This window comes from Monodon monoceros, unplaced genomic scaffold (assembly GCF_005190385.1).
Source record: "Monodon monoceros isolate NGI ecotype Baffin Bay Population unplaced genomic scaffold, NGI_Narwhal_1 Super_Scaffold_11, whole genome shotgun sequence".
NCBI lineage: Eukaryota > Metazoa > Chordata > Mammalia > Artiodactyla > Monodontidae > Monodon > Monodon monoceros.
Genome location: NW_021703767.1, coordinates 95,056,177 through 95,081,126, shown reverse-complemented (window position 1 = coordinate 95,081,126; position 24,950 = coordinate 95,056,177). Strand labels below are relative to the sequence as shown.

The window sequence follows — 24,950 nt, the reverse complement described above, 5'->3', positions numbered from 1 at the left end:
ATTCTAGGCTGGAAATAATTTTCCTTCAGAATTTTGTAGGTATTGTTCCATAGCCTTTTAGCTTTCACAGTTGCTATTCAGATATGACATGCTTTTATGAAGCCTGTTTCTTTGTATGTGACCTGTCTTTACTTTCTGGATGCTTTTATATGTACTTTTTAACTGCTGGTGCTCTGAAATTTCATGATGAAATTTTGTGCTTTGTTTGTTTATTTGTGTTTCGCACACAATAAACTTTCAATCTCAAGCCTTGTTCTTCAGCTCAGCAAAATTCCAGTATGATTTGTCTTTGATAATTTCCTTCCTTCTATTTTGTTTTTATTTTATTTTTCTCTTTTGAGCTCCCATTGTTTAGATGCTGGATCTTCTGGGCTGATCCTCTTAAGTTTCATTTCTTCCTCTCCTCTCCCCCTCCCTCCTCCTAGCATTTAGTTTGTTAATAACTTATAACAACTTGTCAGAGTTGGGCACATTATCTCTTATTCATGGACAAAAACATATGTTTTCATGCTCAGTAATGTGCCTGCAGTTGGGCATTAGGCCAGTTCTTTCCCCAACACCTCTTTCATAGTCATCCTTCTCCTACTTTACAAAAGACAGGTATAGTCCTCCTTGAATCCTGACTTTCACCGTGGCGCATTGCCGCAGACTCAAACCTCTAGCAGTGCCAAAAAAAGGGATACTTGGAAATGATTTTAACTGTGACGCCTACCTTAATTAAGATGGCATAAGAAATAGCATATTTGGGCCTGAGTTAGGATATTTTGAACGCAGACATTGTAGAACAGGGTACTGACCACTTTGGTTTAGCAGACCGTACCCAATTATTTTCAAAGTGCATTTGCTCCTGAAGGAAAGACCAGTAAAAGTAAAAAATATAAACCATCTGTAAGAAATGCAGGGGACAGACTGGTGACCAGTACTCATGACTCATTTATGTTTACCTGTGGAAGCACTGGAATTCAGACATGAGATGGCTGTCACAGGAATGAGTATTAAGGTGCTCATTGGAAGTGAAAAATTAAGTCAGATAGAAAGTAAGTCTGATTTAGAAAATTAGTTTGACAATAAGGACTGAGTTTGCCCATTAGGTTATGACAGACATTTTCCATGAATTGAACAAGCTAACAAGCTGTATATGAGCTCTCATCTGAGCTTTGATGTGACTGGAGCATGTGATAAAATAGAAGAATTTTATCATATATATGTGAAAATGCATGAAATTAATAATATTTCAATTCTCCCAAACCCTTCTGAGTATATCATGTTAAGCAAGTTGCCTCTAAGTGAAAGATTCAACAATATAACTAATAGTCTTTTAAAAAGTCTTGGTAAAGCCTTTTTGGTATGCTGCCCAGGAACTAGGGAGAGAATAATTTTAACAACTGGGTAACAAGTCCTTTCACAATACAGGTTCTTTGATTTGAACAAAATTAAAGGGCCCAATTGAGTTATTAGCTGATAGTTTATTAAAAATTACTTTGATGATTAATTTTTATGTGCTTTTTGGCTATAACTTAGAAATAGTTATGGAATTAAATGACATTGGTCCTTCCATTCCTATCTACTTATTTATGAAAACAAGATTTTCAATACATCTATAATAACAAAAAGTAATGATAGGATTTATGTTGAACACTGTTTCACATTAGTAATAAGAAATATCTAACCATTAATTTTTTTTTTTTTTTGCGGTACGCGGGCCTCTCACTGTTGTGACCTCTCCCGTTGTGCAGCACAGGCTCCGGATGCGCAGGCTCAGAGCCATGGCTCACGGGCCCAGCCGCTCCGTGGCATGTGGGATCTCCCCAGACCAGGGCACGAACCCGTGTCCCCTGCATTGGCAGGCGAACTCTCAACCACTGCGCCACCAGGGAAGCTCCTATCCATTAATATTTAAATTACTTGAAGAAAACCCATACTTCTCACTGAGATGAATTTCTAAAATAAATGTTTAAAAAATGATAAATGTATATAACTGAGTCACTTTGCTGTACAGCAGAGATTGGCACAATATTGTAAATCAACTATACTTCAATAAAAAAATTTTAAAATGAATAATTTTATCAAAATTTGTAATATGGATAATTTTCAGCAGTTATGTGCTACTAATTATCATAAATGCTAACTCAATCCAGAAAAGAAAAAGAGGTTAAACATTTTGACCTTTGTAGACACAGGACATTTTTAAAAATTAAAATTCAAATTATAGATATTTTTTGTTGCAGAAACTTAGAATCATCAAAAATATTTTAAAGCACGTATATTTATTACTTTAGGATAAAATTCTTTGGGGGAAATGGAACAGAAATATGAGAATAGAAAATAATGCAGTAACTTTTCCAACTGTTAAATATAAAAATATATTTATATATATATTTTAAATGGTTATGGAGAGTAACAAATTACTATGGTAATTAAATGCTATTGAATAAATAGAGCATAGCAATTTTAAAATGTAAATATATACTATATTTTGAAAAATTATATCCTTTGCAGCTATTTAAACATATGATGAAAAATTTTAGATATTAACTTAAAAATTTTAAAACCACTAACTTACAGTTTTTCCTTTTCTCTCCTTTGTACTATAACTATTTGTTTTCAATTTTTATCCCCTTTATGAGTATGCAGGTGAATGAGGATAGGGACCATGTTTTCTAAGCTTTGTCTCTTTTACAAAACTTTAAAAAGGGGCTTGTTCATAATAGGAGCGCAATTCAATATTTACTGAATTAAATTATTTCTATTTTCATCAAAGGGAGTCATTCATTCCTCTTCAGTTGTTCTTACCTAGCCTACAGGTTAGTTTTTTCTACTACTGATAATCAAAAAACTGCTTGATGGAAATAAAATTTTGGTTTAAAATGTAACTCACATATTATCTTTAAAATGAGAATAGGAAAGATACTGTGAGAGGAAATGAGTATATACAATAAACCAATATCAATTTTCTTAAATGTGGTTATTTTCTACATAAAATAAAACAACACAGTATTTGGAAATATACTTATTGACATAAAACTATAGGTATACATACTATAAATATGTATACATTCATATAGTTTATGTATGTGTATAGATATTAATAGCGTATACATACTAATAAAACAAGTTTATTTTCATGATGATTCTTTCTAATGCGCACTCAATTAGAAAGCAGTAAAAACACCAGCAGATGGCTCAGAGTGGTTGACAATAAACCTTTTCTCCTCAGGTCACTAATACAGAATTGTAATGAAAAATTGTATATACTTTACTCAGCACCTTTGCTTAGGACACTGTAAGCACAAGATATTGCCTAATACTGCTTTATTTGCTACGTTTGCAACAATAAGCTAGCAAGAAGAAGTAGCTTATGCATGTATACTGGTTTATACACTTTTGCAATTTTTGAGGATTATCAAGGTTTGGTCTTGCCCTGTGATTTAATCCTATTAAATTACATTTAAATATGATATATAGCATTTTATTTTGTACTTAGTATTATCCAAAGAAATAATATTACATATAGACCTCTTAAAAAATAACTTAGGCAAAAGCGAGTTTAAAAAATACAATAGAAACTCTTATAACCTACTTAGAAATATCAGGTATGGGTTTAAGAATTAGATAGCCTAATATCTACCCTAATTCTTACCATTCCCTTGTCATCATGAGACTGTTGCTTGAAGTAAGAAAATATTACCTTGAATTTATATAACTTTTTTTATCAAAACAAAAAATTGGAACTATCTTATATATGGTAGTCCTGTATCCTAACAGTATCTTCATGAATACTAATTCTAGGTAACATTTATTGAGCGCCCCTTTGTACCAGACACTCTGCTTAGCACTTTACATTTAATCTTCACAACAGCTCTCTGAGGTAGGTATATGATTGAGCCCTCTTTACAAAAGAGGCCTTCAGTTTGAGGTTCATGGAAGGAAAAAGATGCAGATGGGGATGTTTATACCCTGGTCTTCCTGAGCTCCTCAATAGACTGAGCTCCTTGAGGAGGGGCTTTCTCTTACTGTGTCTCAGCATGCACTACTGTGCTGATCGTGTAGAGGAGAGTGGGGAGAAGGAAGTGAGAGAAGATCCGTGCATTGGTGTCATGACAGTGGGCAACACTAGATCTAGCAGATGGGTAGCCAGATCAAGAAGTGTAACCATGCTCCAAGCAAGCTAAGAGAAAATCACATTTGTAAGGATGTTAGAGTATGAAAATAATTCCACAAGAATGGTAGCGTACTATGAAAATTAAACATTCAAACACACGTCTAATTTCCCTGGGATTAAATCTAATTAATTAGTGCTGATATTATTATATATTATGATGAATATTGTTGAAAACCTAGGAGTTTTTTTATCATGTTAAGCTAGTTCCTTTGTCTTAGCCTCTTATTTCATCTTAATGTCTCTTTTCAACTCACTTGTATCTCTGAAAGGAAAAAATTATGAAAGGGAAACAATGTATGCCATTTACATTTCTCTGAGGCAGAAAACTGCAGGGTCCGAATTTTTGGTATTTGTGGTCAATCAGAATAATTAATTAAAACTTAAAAGGGGTCTTTTCGGCTCTTTATTTAAACCTTTACTACTTTATTCTAAGTGAGGTCAGGAATAGTGATTAAAGAATGTGAATAAATCACATTCATCGCCTATAAATATGTTAAATTTCTTTACCAGTGCAACTTTGGGCTTCTCAAAGGTCATCAGCATCCTGATGCTTCAGCATCCTGAAGAAGACAGGAGCCGCAAGATGAGCCATTTTCCTGCTCCTGCCCTATTCAGAGTCCCTACTTTTTTTTTTTTTTTTAACAGAGTTCACAGTTTAGCAAAAAGGTCTACTGAACTATTTAAGCTCACTGTGACTGTGTTCTGAAGTCCTAAGTGAAAGTAGTTTATCCCAAATTGGCCCAGAGGAAACAAAAATCAAAGTGAAAAGAAATAATTTCATGTTGTTTGGAATGTCAAATTGCGTAAAGGTAAACACCTTTGGTCAAAAAAAGGGAAGAAAAATAAAGGAAAAAAAAAAAGAAAAAACAAACAACCCCCCCCCCCCCCGCCCAGTGTTCAGTATTGTTTTTCCCACTCTTAAAGAGAACTTTTTAAAAAGTGCCTTTCTTTCATGCACATTAAAGCAAATGTAAAAAAAGATTGATTCAGTGCTCTGCTTTGTGAGGAAAACAGCCTGGGGATACTTTAGCTCCCTGCTAAGCCTTTGGTATCCATCAGAACTGTATTTCCATAGTTGCAAAATTGACTGTAAGTGAAAGTCTGTTCAATTATCTGTGTATTTCCAATTTGTCCACATAAAAGCACTTGTAACAGTGCCTGGCACATAGGTAGTGTACCTATGGCACAATGTACAATGGTAGCAATTGCAAGAGAACAGCTTAGATAGCATCCATATCCTGCTAAGGCAAAAAAGGAAACGTCAAATGGGATGATTGTTTTGTGTTAGGCAACTCAAGTCTTTTCAAGAAAATTAAAAAAGGATATTGATCAAGTCTGAAATTAAACATTCATGAATTTTCAGGAGGCTGCCCTCAGGATCTTCCAACCTTACCTTTTCAACTCTATTTTAAAACATAAGAATTCAGAAAATATTTTTTAACAAACAGAGCAATCTTTTACTTCCAATTTCCTACGTTAGACTGTTGTATCTTATTTGGGGTTTGACGAGATATACAAAGTGTTTGATTTATCACTGTTTGAGTATATTTTATAACACAACTCAGAAAACCAAGCTGTGCTCAGTTAAAACGCAAAACAAACTATAGCTCAAAGGACTGAACCAGCAAGGAATTAACATGGGTTTATAATAGCTGTTAATATTAACTGATAACCCATGCTAAATGACCAGGTAAAACCTTTTAGTGTTTAATTTTACAAAAACCATTTGGTCATCAAAGTAACAAAAAAAAATTTTTTTTCCCCAAATACTGAAAGATTTTGGTAAGCCTACCCAAAATAAAAGTTTTTCTTTATAACCATATTTTAATGTGCTTAATAAACTATTCCACATGAAAAATAACAAAAAAACTTTTAAAGCACAACACAAATTCTAATGCACAAGAAAAAAGCTGAGGGGAAAAATTGGAAAAGTTATCAATTTTAACATGGACCTTACTGCCACTAGTCATATCTCCCTTAGTATTGATATGAGGTCTGCAGGTAGGAAAATTCCAACTTGATCGTATTTAAATATGTAAATATTGGTTGTGTCTTCAGGTTTCTAGTCACGTGCTTAATGAAGCAATAACTCTGAAACTGCTTCAACTTCAGGATACTCTTGTTGTAAAGGACAGCACTAAGAACATTAGAATGTACTTGCCATTTAGTGTACCAAAATGAGCTAGACTTTTTGGTTTACTTAATTATAGAGTCTTACCACCCAAAATAGATTCTCGAAGTTAAAAAAATACTTTCTTTGTAATATTTGATGACATTTCTGATCAAAGCCTATAACATCTCTTTAAAAAATAAAACAGTACTTCAAGATGTAGATATAGAATTCTCAAAAAACTTGTCATTTAAAAAACACTGCTTCCTTCCTGTTTCTGTTCCTGTCAAAAAGCAGGTTATCTTTACACAGTCTCTGTAGCTCCAAGGAATTCCATTTCTACAGCAGCTTTTGGTGCTTTGGTTGAAGCACTCTTCTTTCGGAACTCTGCTGCGATTTCCTCAAAGGACTTTCCTTTGGTTTCTGGAACTTTGAAAAATGTAAACAGAGTAAAGGCCAGGACTACACCAGCAAAGAGGAAAAACACATAAGGTCCACAGAAGTCCTGCACAGAGAATAAACAGAGTTCCAATTAGCAGCTCTTCAACCTTATCTTCTGTTCAGTAAATTTGTACAGTATTAGGCTGCTTACCGCAATGTACTGGAAACACAGAGCTATAATGAAATTGCAGGTCCAGTTGCTGAACGCAGCCATTGCTAAAGCAGCAGGGCGTGGTCCTTGACTAAAAAACTCAGCCACCATGAACCAGGGGATGGGGCCTGGTCCAATTTCAAAAAAACTGACAAAGAGGAAGATGGCTATCATGCTCACGTAACTCATCCAAGCCAATTTATTCTGAGGAGAAAACAAAAAACAAAGCAAAAGTGGAACTGACATTGACTGCTTCTTCCTTTAGCTAGGTAGATTCTCATTGAGTTCAGAGATGACATAGCTCCCTTCTTGATGTGTTTATATTCAATTAAGTATAAGTTATTCTAGTCGTAGACAAGTTTATTCTAGTTTTAGTCATCCTTAAATCTTTTGAGCTATAGGAAATCCTCTGGATTAGGATTTTCCATGACTCTTAGTCACTCTTTTCCTGTGAAAGAGGAAAAGCAAGGATCCAGTGACCTTTGCTTCTACTCATACCAAGGTTGCTAGACAGGATGCATGACCTCCTGTAAAGTAGTGGATGCTGGTGCTGGGCTGGAAAGGTCTAGGTACTTGTCCAAGGTCACACAGGCAGCCAAGTGGCAGAGCCAGGATTAGAACCTGGTTGGGCTAATCCCAGAGCTTGTGCTCTACTATTATATACACTGCCTCTCTGGGTAACAAGCACAGTTTACCTGCTGATGTTCTATATTTAAACCCCTAAACTAGTTCTCTTTTTCTTTACACTTCTCCTTTGTATTATATGCTGTTCCTCTTGCTTTATTTCGTAAGTCAATCTGAAACGTTTAACCTGTAGCTCAGAAGTGCTATCATATGGTAATCAAAAATCTCAGTGCAGGCACCAAACTCACCAGTAGCACAAGTCCCACCGACATGAAGATGGCACAAACAAACATCCCACTCATTCCGATTAAAAACAGAGAGCGTCGCCCTGCCTTCTCCACAAGGAATACCTAGGAAAATTTTAAAACATATTGGCTTTATACTTAAATCGTTTTTACTGCCAAAGAGATCATTTTAATTTATACAGCTGGAAAGAGGCCGTTGTGTTATTCCGTTTTACAGATGTGGAACTCAGGAGGGGGGTGACTCTTGCCTGGGGTGGCAAAGCTGTTCTCAGTGAACAGAGGTGATTTACAACTACTGGCTTCCTTTCGTCACATTGATTTGAACAGGCCATTCTAGAGAAAGAACCATAGCATTACCACCACCTGATGTTTATCATTTTGGGTGCAATATTTAGAGACTGGACCTCTTGGACCTCTCCCAATATATTTCCTGTAGACTTAAAATACGAAGGTCCTACATAAAAATGATGTTAATTTCCCTTCTGATAATTATCCTAAGTTATAATTGCAAGGGTTTGAGCACTGCAGACCCCTGAAACAGTACAACTGTTGATGTGTTAACTATTCTTATCCAACTTTCTTACTGCAAATAAAGTCAAACTGTGTCCACTCAGGGGCAGCATACAGAGTTTGATGGCCTTACCAAAATAGTCAGGTCCGCATTTTTCTGGTGAGCCTAAATGTACCTGGTGCTGGTAATGAACTATCCACTTGAAAAGGTATGACTTTAAAGCAAAAGGTTAAAGTGCTTTCTTATCCTAATTCAGGAGATTTGGTGTCGATTCCTGTGGGTCTGTGGATCTTTGCACTAATGGTTAAGATTCACAATTAGCCAGGATCAGAGTATGTTGAATAGACTCTTGCTTGATCCTTGGAATACTGCCAAGGTTGGAGAGTCACACACACAAAAACTACCTGTCATAATTTCTCACTTCAGTGAGTAAATTGGTTAGGCTCATAAATCTATTAGTAAATCAACAGCAATCCAATACCCTTAGTATAGTGAGTTTTGGCTCTGAAAATATCTGAGAAACATTTCTTTTCACCTACAATGAAAGCCCCTTTCATCTCAGAGACATTTCATATTAGAGTTTCAAATCACTTCAGGGTGGTAAGCAAAGAGCCACATTAAAAAAAAATTTTTTTTTAATTTTCTTTATTTTTTTGGCTCTGTGGGGTCTTAGTTGCACTGTGCAGGATCTTTTGTTGTGGTGCGTGGGCTTCTCTCTTAGTTGTGGTGTGCAGGTTTTCTCTCCCTAGTTGAGGCGTGCGGGTTCCAGAGCGTATGGGCTCTGTAGTTTGCGGTACATGGGCTGTCTCGTTGAGGCGCTCGAGCTCAGTAGTCGTGGAGCGTGGGCTCTAGGGCGTGCAGGCTTCAGTAGTTGTGGCTCATGGGCTTAGTTGCCCCGTGGCATGTGGGATCTTAGTTCCCTGACCAGGGATCAAACCCGCGTCCCCTGCATTGGAAGGTGGCTTCTTTACCACTGGGCCACCAGGGAAGCAAGGAGCCCACGTTTAATTGTTGAGAAGAAAGTGGGAAAAACAAACCTTTCTCAAGTTCATAAAATTTCTCTCTATATTTTGACTCTTTAATTATGACTTTTAAATCTGATTTGATGACACCATGTCAAGCTGCCAAGAAAACTGGAGGATTTCTTCAGGAATAAGGGCTTTTACTGTGTCTGTTTCTTCTATTTCTGAACAATTATTGCTAATAGGATTATAAACTCTAAAACTACATGCCTTGAAAATTGAGTTGGACTCCCTCCTTGGGGCTAGGTGAGCACTCAGGAAAGGGTGTGATACAGGGTGAGATTTGGTCAGGGGCCAGAGATGTCTACCTGATCTTAATTCTCATTTTCGCTGCAGACACTGTACATCACTCAGATCCTGGATGCTTACTTGGAGCCACTCTTTCTCCTCTGGACCTATGCTGCCTTCCAGTTCCCTTTATATTCTTCCTGTTTTGTTTTCTTACTCAAGATTACAGGCTCCCTTCTACCAGCTCATTAGTTTAAAAGAAAATCTGGAAATGTGGAACATAATTCAGCATCGAGTTGGGAAAGTCTATCTCTTTCTCCAAGTACTCATCCAGAAAAAAAAGATTGATTATGTTCCTTCCAAACTGTTGAAACATTAATATGTTATCAGTACATATTCCTAATTGCACATCTTTATTTGAAAGGATACACAGAATTCGGTAATCTTGGTTGATTTTGGCGAGAGAAACTGGATGACTGAGAGGCTGTCCTTTATGTACTTCTTTGAACTTTAAAACAACTTTTCAAAAATAAATATAATTAAAAATGTTAACTGTTATCTGTAGTCCTGGAGGGTTAATTAGACAGCTGATTAGAGTTGACTTTTTAAAATTATGTCAGGGGGCTTCCCTGGTGGCACAGTGGTTGAGAGTCCGCCTGCCGATGCAGGGGACACGGGTTCGTGCCCCGGTCTGGGAAGATCCCACATGCCGCGGAGCGGCTGCGCCCGTGAGCCATGGCTGCTGAGCCTGCGCGTCCGGAGCCTGTGCTCTGCAGCGGGAGAGGCCACAACAGTGAGAGGCCTGCATACCGCAAAAAAAAAAAAAAAAAAAAATTATGTCAGTCATGCAAAAACTTTCACAGAATAAAAGGATGAGTTCAAAAAAGGTAGATTCAAAATAATCAAGGCTCTATTTTCAGAACAACTCTTCCCACTCCATGGGGTTGGCTGGTGGGGGGGAGGACAAAAATGGAATTCTGCAGTAGTTTTCTCGCTAGATATTCTTAGAGTTTGGGTTACCCTGATCTTGATAACATGATGCTTTACATAGTAAATCCTGTTAACACATAAAATGTTTTAATCATAGTCTCTATATGAAAAAAATATGTTGAAGTGGGATTTGCAAAAATATTATCTCAGGAGACAAAAGAATGGGAATAGTCCCTTGGATTCCATCCTAGTACCAGGCCTTTATTGGTTTAGAGTGGCCTTTTGGATTGAACAGGCCATGAATGCCTTTAAATGCCTCTAAAGGCATTTCTACGGAAGCACTGGTGTTCCCTTATTATCTGTTCTTCCTTCTCTTTCCAAGGTCCAGTTCTGTTTAATGTGGTCTGGACAAACCTGCCTTTTGATCTAGGTGGCCAGGTTGTAATTTATTGACTACTCTAGGTAATAGTTAAAAGTCCATGTGCAGAGAATGAAAAACAAGTGACTAAAGTATATTGAGTATATAGCACTGTGACCAAAATTAAAAAGCACAAGCTTTTTTAACATCTGTATTCAAAGATAAACTCAATTATCCTCATTTTAAAGTGAGTTACGTTAGTTGGGAAGTTTGGGGGGTTTTGCTGTTGTTTTTTGTTTACTTTAATTCTTACATTGTTATATTAAATATTATTACTGTCAATATACTGAATCATTCCTTAGATAAGGTATTTGATCTTAAGAAGAGTATATGACCTCTTCCCTTGTTGAGAAAAATTTTCAAAAGTGTATAATAACATTTGACAGTTGAAAAAGTTACATTTCAAAAATAGCAATAACATTTCAAGTTATAAACCGCTTCTATTCCATCCTCTCATAATATCACAGTCATATACATCACCAGAAGCCATGGCCTTGTGACCTGGAAGTTCTGCCCAATGGCCTAACATCATAAGAATTTACTGAATCAGTTTAATTTTGCTAGAGGCTTAGCTATCTAATTGAGAGGACCATGTTTATTTTTAAAATGTTTTTTCTAAGATATCAGGATAAAAATTTTCAACCATGGAAGGAGAGGATCTAGGATCCAATGCTGATAGAAATGACAAGCTGTTTGCTAATATCAAGAGGCTTAAGTACAGAGCAAAGGAGAAAGAGCCCAGGTATTTACACAAAAATACCAAGTGTCTGTGCCCCCAAGTGAGTTACTAATTCACAAATGAGTGACAAATGACATCTTCAGCAGATAAGGAGAACCAGTGATCCACCTGTTCAGTTATGCCTAACCTCAATACAGTGGTTGGTTATTCACATATAGGACTCTTCCTGTGACCCACTTGGTTCTATCTACATACCCACTACACGTGGACAATAAGTCATAGGTCACTTTTATATTACAAGGTTATTTTACTCCCATTTCTGGACTGAGGAGCAAGCAGAATATTTATATAGAGTATTTTACTTACGGAGAGAGCAGTGAAAACTGTGTTGACAGCACCAACTCCAATAGTTGCATAAACAGGTTGGCTGATTCCAGCTGTCTGAAAAATGCTGGTTGAGTAGTAAAATATCTGCAAAATAATAATAGTTTAGCCTTAATCAAGAAGCCTAGCACTCATGGCTTCAAAGCAAGAATTCTTTTAGTTTTTTTATTTTCAGGTGTTTCAATGGAACCAGGGTCCCTAATACTCCCAAAAGGTTTTATCCACCCTCTTCCTCCAGGGAAGGAGAAACCACAATCTTCCTTCAGTGTGTAAAGCTTCCAGTCACTTAAAAGTTCTCCTTATGTTTAGCTGAAAACTGTACATCTGCACTTTATTTTTTTGTTAAAGCATAAAATACATGCAAAAAAGTACACATATCATTTAAGTGTACAGCTCAATTAATCTTCACAAACTAAACACACCTGTATAGTCTAGATCAAAAATAAATCATTTCCTGCCCTCCAGAAGCCCCCTGAACGTCACCCTTTTCTCAAAGGAAACTCTTTCAACTTCTATCCTTATAGATAAATTTTGCCTGGTCTTGTACATGATATAAATGGAACCACATATTTTGTGTGTATTTTGTATCTGGCATCAACATTACTTTTATGAGAATTATCCATATTGTTGTATTTTCAGGCTGTTTAGTGTATAATCGTATTATAATTGTATTAATATACCACAATTTATCATTGCTGTTTAGTGTATAATTGTATTAATATACCACAATTTAGTTACTCATTCTACTATTGATGGGTATTTAGGTAGTTATCATTTAGAGTGGTTATGAATAGTGCTGCTATGAACATTCTAGTACAAGCCTTTTGGTAAAATATGTATACATTTACACCTAGGAATAGAATTGCTGGGTTGTAGTGTATGCATGTTCTCAGCTTTGATAGATAATGCCAAACAGTTTTCCAAAGAAGTTGTGTCACATACATACTACTATATATAAAACAGATAGCTAATGGAGACCTACTGTATAGCCCAGGGAACTCTACTCAGTACTCTGTAATGGTCTATATGGGAAAATAATCTAAAAAAAGAGTGGATATATGTATTTGTATAACAGATTGCTGTATACCTGAAACTAACACAACACTGTAAATCAATTATACCTCAATAAAAATTAAAAAAAAAAAGTTGTGTCGCTTTGTACTCTCACCAGTGTGTATAGAGTTCTGGTTGTCATTGCATGTAACCCAAAATTTTCCACCAATCTCAGTGGATGGAGAAATCTGATTCACAACCTCCCTAATAGGCTTTATTATTTGGCTATGTCCTTATGTTTACAATAGTCTTTTACATCATCTTTTTTGTTCTATCATCTTCCATCAGTTCCTTTCCCACATAACATGTCCTGCTGCTGGTGCCTCTTCCTGCAGACATGGCTGACGCAGGAGGACTGTTCAGACTGTGTTCAGTGAGGAGTGGATTACTCACTGCACACCAGCCCACCATTTTAGGCTGCCTGACAGCGCGTGGTTCGACACTTCCTGAGTGCCTCTAAGTCAGGCACAGGGATGGAAGCTAGAGCAGGGAGGTTTAGAGAGATTAAGTGTTGTGCTCTTGGATATACAAGCAGAGCCGAGAGAGAGGATACAGATTTGGTCTCTGAGCCCCAAAGTTATAAAGAGTTAAGAGATAAAAAATGAGTATCAGGGACCTGTTAAAGGAGGATGGAGACCACAGCAGAGCAGCATTCACTTTGTGGAGTGAGGCTCAGGTCTTCTTCTGCTTCAGCTCATGCTTCAACTTTTGCTTTCTTTGCTTCCCCCAAGTCTCTGCCCATTCATCAGTCACCCCCAAAGTGTCTTTGTGAATCTAGGATTGGCTCACTATAAAAGCCCAAACCACATTTTTAACAGCAATGAAAGGGGATAAGTGATTTTCTTTATCTAGTTTCTTAACAAATGCTTAATTTTTTTCTTCTAGTAGCTAATTGTCAGTAGAACAATTTTAGTCTGCATAATATGAGAATTTCAATTCAAAACCTAAATGCTAGCTAGTTTAGTACTCAGAATGTTTTTCAGTCATTTCTTTTCTATTACCCTTACTCACCAACATCATGTCAGTTCACTCTATTGTTTATTTTGTGTGCTATCTCCCCAAATAGAGTGAAAGTTTCTTGGATGGCAGGAAACTTCTTTGCACAAGGCTATCTGGTATACTTCATTTAAATAGACAGAGGGAATCATGGACTCCTTTTGCTTAGGCTATCAGAAATCCTAAATTTGATACTCAACTCTGGAAGCCCCTTGTAATTTAGTCTTCTAGTTATATTTATTCTCCTCTTCCCTCTTTTGTATTCATTATGACTTGCCTTTTAACCTTCATCTTAATAGACATGCAGACCATTGATTATTGACATTTTAAAAAACTGTAAGTTGATTTTAGAAGGCAGATGAGTCAAGACAAAAAATTAATGCTCATTCAATATATTTGTTGTAGTAAGACATGTGATGTCAACATTTTAAAGTATCCTTTAGTTATTTAAACTTAAACCCCTTTCCTCATCTATCTTAATTCACTTTGCTCTTAAGAGTTAGGGGACGTTCTTAAACTTACCCCGTTGATTCCAGAAAATTGCTGAGCCATGTGCAGCATCAATGCCACTAGAATAGGCTGTCGGTAGCTGGAATTGGTGAAGAGCTGAACTATGGAGACTCTCTTTTCACTTGATGCTTCTTCCCTTTCTTTTCTCATCTCAGTGATGTCATTGGTGACATCATCACTTCCTCTGAGTCTTTTCAAGCCTGTCCCCCAAAACGATCAGGTTGACACAACTCAGGTCAAAACAAAAATAAATTTATTTGTATTATGTTAATGAAAGAGCTACAGTTCTGCATAGCCCTTTCTGTTACTTAATAGCATGGGTGTTGGAAATTCTTTCTTGTTAAATTAAATCCTGCTTTTTTATTTCTCAAAAAAGCAGAACATTTCGCTTCATCTTATGACAAACAAAACTGTGATCCTCATTATCATGGAAGGATAATGCAGGAAAGGTCTCTTAGAAGTCTCCGTGTGTGGATTTTCTGTTTGGGTTTGTGTGAATGTTTACGGTTGCAAAATGGCACACACCAGTCGTATTAAGTGATCTTGCATATTCTTCTTGCATATAATCACTGACTTCATTTGGAAAGCGCTGGTACCAATTTCATGAGTATCCATTCATGCACACTCTTTCTCATTAGCTGATAGTTCCAAAACAATAGGAAGAAAGTAAAACCACCCATAGACTTACTTTTCTTTGCTTTGGCTTCCTCATCCAACTTGATGTAAAGGTATCTGGGGCTTTCTGGACAGAAGAAGAGCAGCAAAGATTGGAAAACAGCTGGCACAGCAGACAGACCAAGCAGGATGTGCCACAGCTCATGATTGCCCAGGATAAAGTCGAGGCCAACGATCTGAAAAGTCAGGGAGGAAGCATGTCAACTGCACATCACTCTGGATCTGCCTTCTGAAACAGTTTGTTGAAAAAGCACATTGGCTATTTGATAGTAATCCCTGACAGCTGTGACTCACGTATGCACAAGCATGCACAAGATGAAAACTACTGCTAGTGTGTCTCATCTGAACTGAATTATGGACTCTTTGTTCTACAAAGAATGCACCTAGATTTGTTTTCATTAACTCCTATGGGACATTTAGGATGCGAATCAACCAAACTTTTAAGCACAAATTTGATATCTAAAACAACAGCAAAAACCATGCATCTTTGGACCTTTGTTAAAAAATTTTCTTCTTAGGGCTTCCCTGGTGGCGCAGTGGTTGAGAGTCTGCCTGCCGATGCAGGGGACACGGGTTCGTGCCCCGGTCCAGGAAGATCCCACATGCCGCAGAGCAGCTGGGCCTGGGAGCAATGGCCGCTGAGCCTGCGCATCCGGAGCCTGTGCTCGGCAACGGGAGAGACCACAACGGTGAGCGGCCCGCGTAACACAAAAAAAAAAAAAAAAAAAAATTTCTTCTTAGATTACCCAGAACTTAAATAGAATGGGGTTACATAGATAAAACAATTACTCTGATGAGAACTAGTTTTGTGATCCCTACTGCAAGTAGTTTATCCTCTGGATAGCCATAGGTTTGAGGTTCTAGGACTCCCTCTGAGAACGTAGGACAGAAGGAAAGAATAGAGCCAGCTGAACAAGAACTGCTGTTGTAAGCATTTGCATATTAAATTTGAGCAGGTAAGATGCTCAGAACAAAGGAAACCTGGGTAGGCAAAATTTTGAAATTTTTTAGTCCTTGAAATCTAAATGGAGTAATTTAATTCTAGAATAGCTCCAGCAGTTCAAGACTTGGCTTACCAGGTCACCTCCAGTGCCAACCCCACCACAACTCCAAGGGGAAAAGTGAAGAGTGGAGTAGTAGTACTTTAGCTTTGAGCTAAAAAGCCTATGTCCCTATACCACCTGCACTACCACCTGTGGAACTGCCTCTTTCCTCTGTGTCGTTCTACAGTGAGAGTGGACAGTCAGGGAAGGAGAAGTTGGGTAAAGTAGAGGATGGGTGAGGTACGGGATGGGAGTTTTTACCTGACTAATAAGAATGCCTGTGACAATGGCCAGCTGATGAAGGGCGCCAATAGCGCCCCTGAGCGTGGTTGGAGCAATTTCACCAATGTACATTGGAACCAAGCCTGAAATTAACCCTGAATGAAACATGAACATAAATGTTAAAGTGTAGCCAGGACTATCTCAATAACAATAATTCTGTTTAAGTACAGTCAATATTCTGCTGGAACTCCCTTCCTGAGTTCATTGGAAGGAAGAGCCCTTGTCACCAACAATTACACACAGTTTATGCAAAGAATGTTTGTTGATGCGACTCCAAATGAAGTTGTAGTTGGATATACAAATAGAAAGGAATGGTTAGTCATGCATTTGGCAATTATTCATAGCATTGTCTTATTTAGTTAAAAAAAATCCATGTTAATATTGAGTTTGTATCACAATGCTTTAGGTTATCTTCAGAAAAGAGACTGAAGAATGCTTTAACAATATTCTTAAAAACACAATAATATTCTCACTCTAGATTTGTGGGATTAAAGGAAATTAGAACTTATCTAGGCCAACTTCTTTACTTGATAAAGGTGAGAAACGACTTAGCCACGATCACAGTGCAATAGAGTGTTAGTGGAGAAATACAAGCCCTGTCTGAGTATCCACAATGTGGAGGTGCCTCAAGGTCACAGTTGAGTTGGCCAGGCCAAGGGGGAAGGTGGAAGGGGTTGAGGAACTCAGAGGCTCTTCCCCCAATCACTCCAACCAGAGAAAACCTAGCTTCTTTATTCTCTCCAAATAATAGGCTTCAGAAAAGATTTTATTTGCATAAAGACTTCTGGTGCTTAAAGGAATACAGACATTTGAAAAGCTCTAGGCCATTCTGCCTTCTATAGTTTTCCTAGATGCAGATGCAATCAGTCATGTTGGAAATGGTGGAGTATCTAGCCATTTGCTGAGTGCATAAAAAGGTCAGAGACTATCAATGAGCAAGGCTGAATGCGATGTTTGGCATTTTCTTAAGAATTTAAAAATGAGATTTGTCAGAGGCTTCCTCTTAGAGGGACGGCCTGCCTATCAAATGTATGAAAGATGCTTTGAGGAATTGTTTCAATATTTTTTTTCAATATTTTTTAATGCTTCAAATTGTTCTTAATATCACATGAACATTTGCATGATTGATACAGCATCTGAATTTCTGCTTTTACATGTAACTCTAATGAGTGGTCTGTTGATCTTAAAGAAGAAGGGGAAAAAAACCCATTTGTTTGGTCCTATTCTAGGCTGTACTATTTTTGTGTAATGCCTAACATTATACCCCAAGAACAGAAAATGCAGATAAGCTCACAGGTCTGAAGTCACATGAACCTGAAGCCAAATTGTATTTCCTATAATTTTTAGCAATTTTAATGCTCATAATAGGATCCGACATAATTTTAAAAGGTGGTTGGAGAGTACAAGTTACTTGGCTATGCTAGTGATAGGTTGCTCCATGTTACGTTTACAGCATTTATCTTCAACTTTACCAAAAATATTTTGTAATTTTTTTCTTGCTATATTTTAAAAAATAGAGAGAAAAGATAGAAGAATCATGATTTGGACTTCTTTGATTGTGTTATTATTTGCATTTTACAGAAGAGGAAACTGAGTCTCACATTCAGTTACTAAGGCCAGACAAAGACAGTGCCAGAATCGATTCACTCTGAATCCAAAGCTTTTTCCGCAAGTGGGGTGACTCTTGACCTTGATCAAGCTACCCTTTCAGTTATTTTTATTAGCATTGAAAATAACAAAAAGAGACAAGTAATCTTAGACTTTTGTTTCAACTGATCATTGAAGACTCATGGAATTATAGTCTTTTCCTCTTTGCAGGTAAAAGTGTTAAAAATATTTTATATACCATTTTGTGCCCTTACCTTTCCTCTCCCACCCCCAATGGATATTATTAGTGGCTGTGATTTGGGACAATGGGTGTCACTGGGATTGAGAAGCAAAAGATTTGACTATTTTAGAGAATGCACGATCCTCCCTTTCTGCTGATAAGTTGCTTCAGGTAGTTTGAAAAGCTGTCTCCAAGAAATAGTGATTCAGCTGTTTAGATGTGACGTTCTTAGGAGGAGCACCCTTCCTCCCTTCTGAACTCCTCTACCAACTGATTCTTCCTGATTCCCTCTCCCTATATGGTCAGCACCACTTTAACCCTTCAACCAGCTACATGTGGAAGCATTTAGGGGTAGGGAATGTGGTCTGAGAGATGGGCCAGGATGTCAGGGTCTTTCCAGATAGGAGAGACAGAGACACCAGTGGCCAGGTAGGCCATAAGGGTAGAGTTAGGGGTCTGGGCATAGCAGTCTTCCGCTGTCTACTGAACAACGGGAGTAATGATATCAGCTAGCACATTTGGCAGCTTGCTGTAGTCATATTCTATGCTGAACACTTATTCTCACAAGCATCTCCAGGAGGTAGATACTGTTATCCTTCTCACTTACTGGATAAGGAAACAAAGTTAAATAATTTGTCTTAGATCGTACGACTAGAAATGTTGTCATCGCTGTGGATAAGAACATACCCTTACAACTCCACTTACTGGTCCCAAACCTCCCTGACTCAGGACTGCAACTTTATGCTACTGCCTTTCCCTTTCATGATGTCACTCGAGGCTCAAAAAAATTCTCTACATGTAACCACATCTGCCTTCAGAATAATTTTCAGATGTGTGCATGTGTTTGTGTGGGAGTGTGCGTGTGTGTGTGTGTGTGTGCATTACTTACCACAGTAGAGTCCTGATATGCCTCTTCCTGAAATTATAAGAATGTGAGATGGTCCCAATTTCGAAAACCCCATCAAGAGAGCTCCAGCTAATGAGAGAATGTTTGCTACCAACATGGCTTTGATTCTGAAAATTTGAAAAGCAAGAATTATAAATTTAGCATCAAAACTTGATAAAATTATTTGCTTTCAGAGCATGCTGAGATTTTTACCTAAGACTGAATATTTTAATTTTGCTGAGCTAGTTGGGGAATCTTAAACCATGATTGCTACTTTGATCTGTCTGTGGGTTAAAGCATTAACAATACGTAATATATGTATAATGGGAGAATTGGGGTTGCAGGTACCTGATCTCCACATTTTGATAGAGATGATTCAATTGTGATGATGACTGGTTTGCTTTAAGATAACACTTCTGACACCTTTTCAAATAGTTAGCAATTAAGTTTTCTAGAAGCTGATTGTTTTAAAGAATAATTGCCTGGTGAAGCTAAATTTAATTCTGGAGTTGTAACCTATGACACCCCTTTTCTTTTCTTTTAATGGTACAAGTTTTTAGTTGATGTAGATCATGAAAGGAACTTTCAAAGTTAAGTTTTCTCTAGTATGAATTATTTGGAAGTAAATTAAAACACGTTTTTACTTTAAGCCTTATCATAGAGAACTATAGTTATCCCTATTTTGTCATTGTATGCCAGCATATTTCCAGAATCTATGAGTTAATGTCAACCAATGTAAAATATGTAATAAAGCTGACAATAGCAACAAAAACATCATTTTCAAAATTAATCATATGAAAATTGACATTTACAGGTATCTGATACTCTTCCTCCTGTTAAATGGGAAAGTGAGTACACAAAAACCTTCTTCAAAGTTCAGTCGATGCTAAGGCCAATAAAAAGAATTTGAGTGAATAGGTGTGAAAATTTTTGTCCCACAAAGAAATGTAAGTATCTTGTTATGCTCTATGTCAGTGTTTCAAACTTTAATAGGTGAGCTTTTTCTAAGCAAGTATCTTAAACACCAAACAGATTTTTTTTTTCTGGAAAATAAAACTATATAATCTCATACTGCAATGATTGCCCAAAAAACCATGTGATGGGCTGGATAATACCCCACAAGGGTCCACACCCTAATCTTCAGACCCTGGGAATACGTTACTTTATATGGCAAAGGGATTTTGCAGATTGATTAAATTAAGGATTTTGAATTGAAGAGATTATCCAGTCGGGCCCAATGATGTAATCATGACTATCCTTATACTAGGAAGGCAGAGGAGAAGGTGATGTGATGAAAGAAATAAAGCTTGTAGTGATGTGCTCTGAAGATGGAGGAAGGGGCCACAAGCTAAGGAACAGAAGTGGCCACCAGAAGCTGGGAAAGGGAAAGGAAATGGACTCTTCCTCAGAGCCTCCAGAAAGAATGAGTCCCGCTGACACTGTGACTTCAGCCAAGTGAAACTGAATTTGGGTCTCCCAAACGGTAAGAAAACAAATTTGTGTTGTTTTAAGCCATTAAGTTTGTAGTAATTCATTAGAGCAGTAACGGCAAGCTAGTATATGCAAGTTATCAACTACCCAAAGACAGGTAAATAGAGTGCTTTAGAGCTGACCAGCTTCAGAACTGCATAGTAGAAAAAGACAAGGGTGTTCTTCTGTGAAGTGCTTTTTCTCTACACAAGGACAGAGGGCAGGCAAATTCAATAATTTACCCTAGGAAACTGTTACTAGCTAGCTAATAGTATATTCCATTAGGTGGGGAAAAGATAAAAAGTCGTAAAAGAGATAGATAGCCTGAAAGTATTTTTGATGCCGGATTGCTCTAAAGTCCCTCTTCCTTACCACCAGTGGATGCTGGAGCACTCTATACACCTTAAAGGATTTTAACTTCTGCTCAGACGTGAGAAATGGCCAAGAGTAAATAATCTAAAAATACACGAAATGGTTGAATCAGGGAGAAAGAAATATATGTCTAAGTATATTTCTTTAAATCTTGCTCTAAATACTCCTGTAGGCATAGTCTTCTTCATCATCATCATCCACACTTGCTGCCTGCTCACTTTGTGCCAAGCAGTGTACTAAACCTTTTATATTCATTTTAATTTAATCCTTACAATAATGCCACAAGGGAGGTATTTTTTTCCCCACATTGCAGATGGAGGGAAACATCTTAGAGAACTGAGGTAACTTGCTCATTTTCACATCGCTATTAAGTGACAGAGCTGGGATTCGATCTGTGTGAAACCAAAGGTTAATGCTTTATTTTGGTGAGTTCCATTTTTGATACAAAAGAAAGAACATATTCAAAGGCAAACTGTGTATACCTTCCTTCACTCATGGTAGTGTGGATTGCCCAGATCATGGTCTCCCCTACCTTACCCTGGTACTTAAATTTTAAGTAAAATTTCACTTTGAGAACCCAAATCTATAAAACAGTGGCTATAGACATCTATTGACTATTAACACAATTACAAGGAAAGATGTTTTTTAAAGCAGTAACGGAAAAGTACACTTCCATTTACTTTTAACTAGTAAAGCAATGACCCTGGCAATAAGGACCATCATGTTAGTTCTCAGTGAATCTCCCTAGAAAAATAGTTTTGTGAAAGAGACTGAACTATTTTGTCTTAATTTTGAAGTTAAAATGATTAGTTTTAGGGCTATTTTCAAGGAGGATCATTTTTCTACTGAGAGTTGGAGGAAGCCTCACTTTTAGTTCACAATAAATAATTTGATAAATGGTCATTTGACATTGTTTTGGTCGTTTGACATTGTTGATGCTAAATCCTAAGACCTTTTTTTTTTGTTTTTGGCTGCGCTTCATCTTAGTTGCAGCACGCAGGATCTTCGTTGTGGCATGTTTTAGTTGCGGCATGCGGGATCTGTAGTTGAGGCATTCAGGCTCTTAGTTGTGGCATGCATGTGGGATCTAGTTCCCCGACCAGGGATTGAACCTGGACCCTCTGCTTTGGCAGCACAGAGTCTTACCCACTGGACCACCAGGGACGCCCCTAAATCCTAAGACTTGAGAAGACAAGCATCCTGATTCCACCACCAGGACACTAATTAAATATTTTAGAGTAGGTCACTGGATTGTTAGAATCTCTTCTCTAAATGAGGGACAAGGGCTTAAATTTTTTCCTCAGTGATGAGAAGTGTAAAACGTCAATAGCTGCTAAAAGAGTTGGTCTATCCATATTTAAAAATTTAACTTAGCTTTGCTTAATTTTATTTATTTTAGACATAATTAATCTAGAAAAATTTCCAACTATTGCTTAAACCAACTTGGTGCAAATTGAAATGATTTTTAAAATTTTTAAATAATTAAAGCCAGTTAATGACCTGCATAATTTATGGATACTGATTTAAAGATCAGCTAAACACCAGTAAGTTGATAAAAATTTGAAGAACTGACCATTTTCTTTTATGGTAGAGGAAGTCCCTCTCAAATAAGAGTAAGAATAAAACTTGCATTACCATGCTACCCATTACTTAAGAGAAATTCTTACAGTCTTATTATATAAAAACTCCAGTACAAGAGGAAGAACTTATCAGAATTTAATAACCAGAGAGGGAAAACTATAATTTAAAGTAGGAATTTTAGGACTTCCCTGGTGGTCCAGTTGTTAAGACTCTGCACTTCCACTGCAGGGGTTGCGGATTCGACCCCCGGTCAGGGAACTAAGATTCTTGCATGCCATGTGGCGTGGCCAAGAAAACAAAAAGTAGGGATTTTAATAATTAAATGAGGGACTTCCCTGGTGGTCTAGTGGTAAAGAATCCGCCTTCCAATACAGGGGACGCGGGTTAGATCCCTGGTCGGGAAACTAAGATCCCACGTGCTGCAGGGCAACTAAGCCCACGCGCCACAACTACTGAGCTCGCGCACCTCAACGAGAGAGAGAAAAGCCGCATGCCACAGCTAGAGAGAAACCTGAGCAGGCTGCGTGCCGTAACAAAAAGGATCCTACATGCCTCAACAAAGATCCTGTGTGCCGCAACTAAGACCCAACGCAGCCAAAAAAAAGGAAAATAAATAAATATTTTTAAAATAGTTAAATGAATTGTAATCCAGCATTACTAAGATAGTTGCCTATATCATTTAGAACTTTAAAGGTTTTGCATTTTCTAAATTTTCCATATTTGCATGTTTTTATCATGAGAAAAAAAGTGATAAAAGATGGATGCAAAGAGCAGAAAATAAATCTAAAGAAATAACCGTTTTATTTTCTGTTTTACTTCCTCTCTGTGGGGGTGGGGGGGATCCAAGAGCCTTAGTACATCACATGACTAAATGAAATTTGAGTGTAAAGGAGTTCCGCTGATGTTTTTAATCCAAAACACATAATAGAAACCAAAGTAGAGAAATGGAGACACCACTTGCTTCAGCCCTTTGTTGGGGCTTTGAGATAAAAGGAGCAGTAGCTAGAAACCCCACGCCAAGTATATTGGGCAACTGGGAGCGGGGGATATTGACTGGACCTTAGGACCTGACTGATCCAAATGTCAAATTCTAATCTGAAGATGAAAACCTGGATGTCTGAGAAATGGAGCAATTTGATGAAGCCAGCAATCGACTCCCAGGTTAAAAATTCCACGCTTGACTCCCCACTGAGTTCCTGAGTAAACCACTTGTGCGGTGGTTTCTCAATATGTTTTATAAGTTACAAAGTCAGAGAATCAGAGTGATTATCTAGAAATACACACCAAACTCACTTTTGCTGTAAATGCCTCCACTATTAAGCCGATGGTTGCAACAGATTTTTCCATTATTTGGTCCAATACCAACCTAACTCATAGGGTCGTGAGTTGAAAAAACAACTCTGAAACTATTCCACAAAAGGAAAGATGATTTCTTTCTAAACAAATTATGACACCGAAAATACTGAAGTTTCTGTGTTTCTGCTTGTTTATGAAATTTGCCTACCTTCCAAGCTGGTCTCCAAGCAACCCACCAAAGAATGAGGCAATCATTCCACCAACTGGAAAGCTGGACACAGACAGGGACCAGAACATGGTGATGAGGCTAGCAGATGCCACAGGCTCTTCCTCAGCCCAAGGGGTTGGTGTTGGGACCCCTAGGAATGGGCTTGCGGGTAGTTCCTCTGTACCGTTGATAGCATAGCTGTTGATAGCTTTTCGGTCATCAAGCGGAACACCCAAAACATGTCTATAATGGGTTATTATTACCTAAGGAGATAAAATAAAGAAAAATAGCTCCAATATTTCAAACATTCTGTATATTTTTTGTTTGTTTTTCCTTTAAAATATTTGTTAGGTGTTTAAACAGGATTATCTCAATTATGTGTGTTATGCACATACTAACGCATATGGTTGTTTCAGTTGACCATATCCTATAAAACAGAGGTCACAAATTCCAGTGCCAACAGGAACCAGACAGGAACAAACAAGTGAAGGAGGCAAGAAGGATCTTGATGACTAGAGGACTGAAATACTGTCTGTAATTTTGAGAATGTAATAGTGAGTTGGCAGAATTTATTTGTCCCATCTGAAGGAGGAAGTTGCAATGTGAGACTAGTGTTGCATGACCTTTAATTTTTTTTTTAACATCTTTCTTGGAGTATAATTGCTTTACAATGGTGTGTTAGTTTCTGCTGTATAACAAAGTGAATCAGCTATACATATACATATATCCCCATATCTCCTCCCTCTTGCGTCTCCCTCCCACCCTCCCTATCCCACCCCTCTAGGTGGTCACAAAGCACCAAGCTGATCTCCCTGTGCTATGAGGCTGCTTCCCACTAGCTATCT

At 37.5% G+C, this 24,950-nt stretch overlaps 1 protein-coding gene and 1 non-coding gene across 3 annotated transcripts in view; both read right to left on the bottom strand.

Annotated features, from left to right (window-relative positions):
* Positions 1 to 6,014: 6,014 nt before the first annotated feature.
* The window catches only part of SLC2A2 (solute carrier family 2 member 2), a 30,387-nt gene continuing 11,451 nt past the window's right edge, over positions 6,015 to 24,950 (bottom strand). For both annotated transcript variants that reach the window (XM_029214783.1, XM_029214782.1), the window contains 9 exons: positions 24,106 to 24,368; positions 19,182 to 19,306; positions 16,444 to 16,559; positions 15,153 to 15,315; positions 14,477 to 14,664; positions 11,888 to 11,992; positions 7,737 to 7,838; positions 6,865 to 7,068; positions 6,015 to 6,777 (listed from right to left, as the gene is read on the bottom strand). In XM_029214783.1, coding sequence (XP_029070616.1) covers positions 6,577 to 6,777; positions 6,865 to 7,068; positions 7,737 to 7,838; positions 11,888 to 11,992; positions 14,477 to 14,664; positions 15,153 to 15,315; positions 16,444 to 16,559; positions 19,182 to 19,306; positions 24,106 to 24,368 — 1,467 coding nt within the window. In that variant the 3' untranslated portion in view covers positions 6,015 to 6,576. The remainder of the gene's footprint in view (positions 6,778 to 6,864; positions 7,069 to 7,736; positions 7,839 to 11,887; positions 11,993 to 14,476; positions 14,665 to 15,152; positions 15,316 to 16,443; positions 16,560 to 19,181; positions 19,307 to 24,105; positions 24,369 to 24,950) is intronic.
* TRNAG-GCC lies at positions 22,112 to 22,184 on the bottom strand. Its single transcript has one exon. It is a non-coding gene; the product is annotated as a tRNA-Gly (tRNA).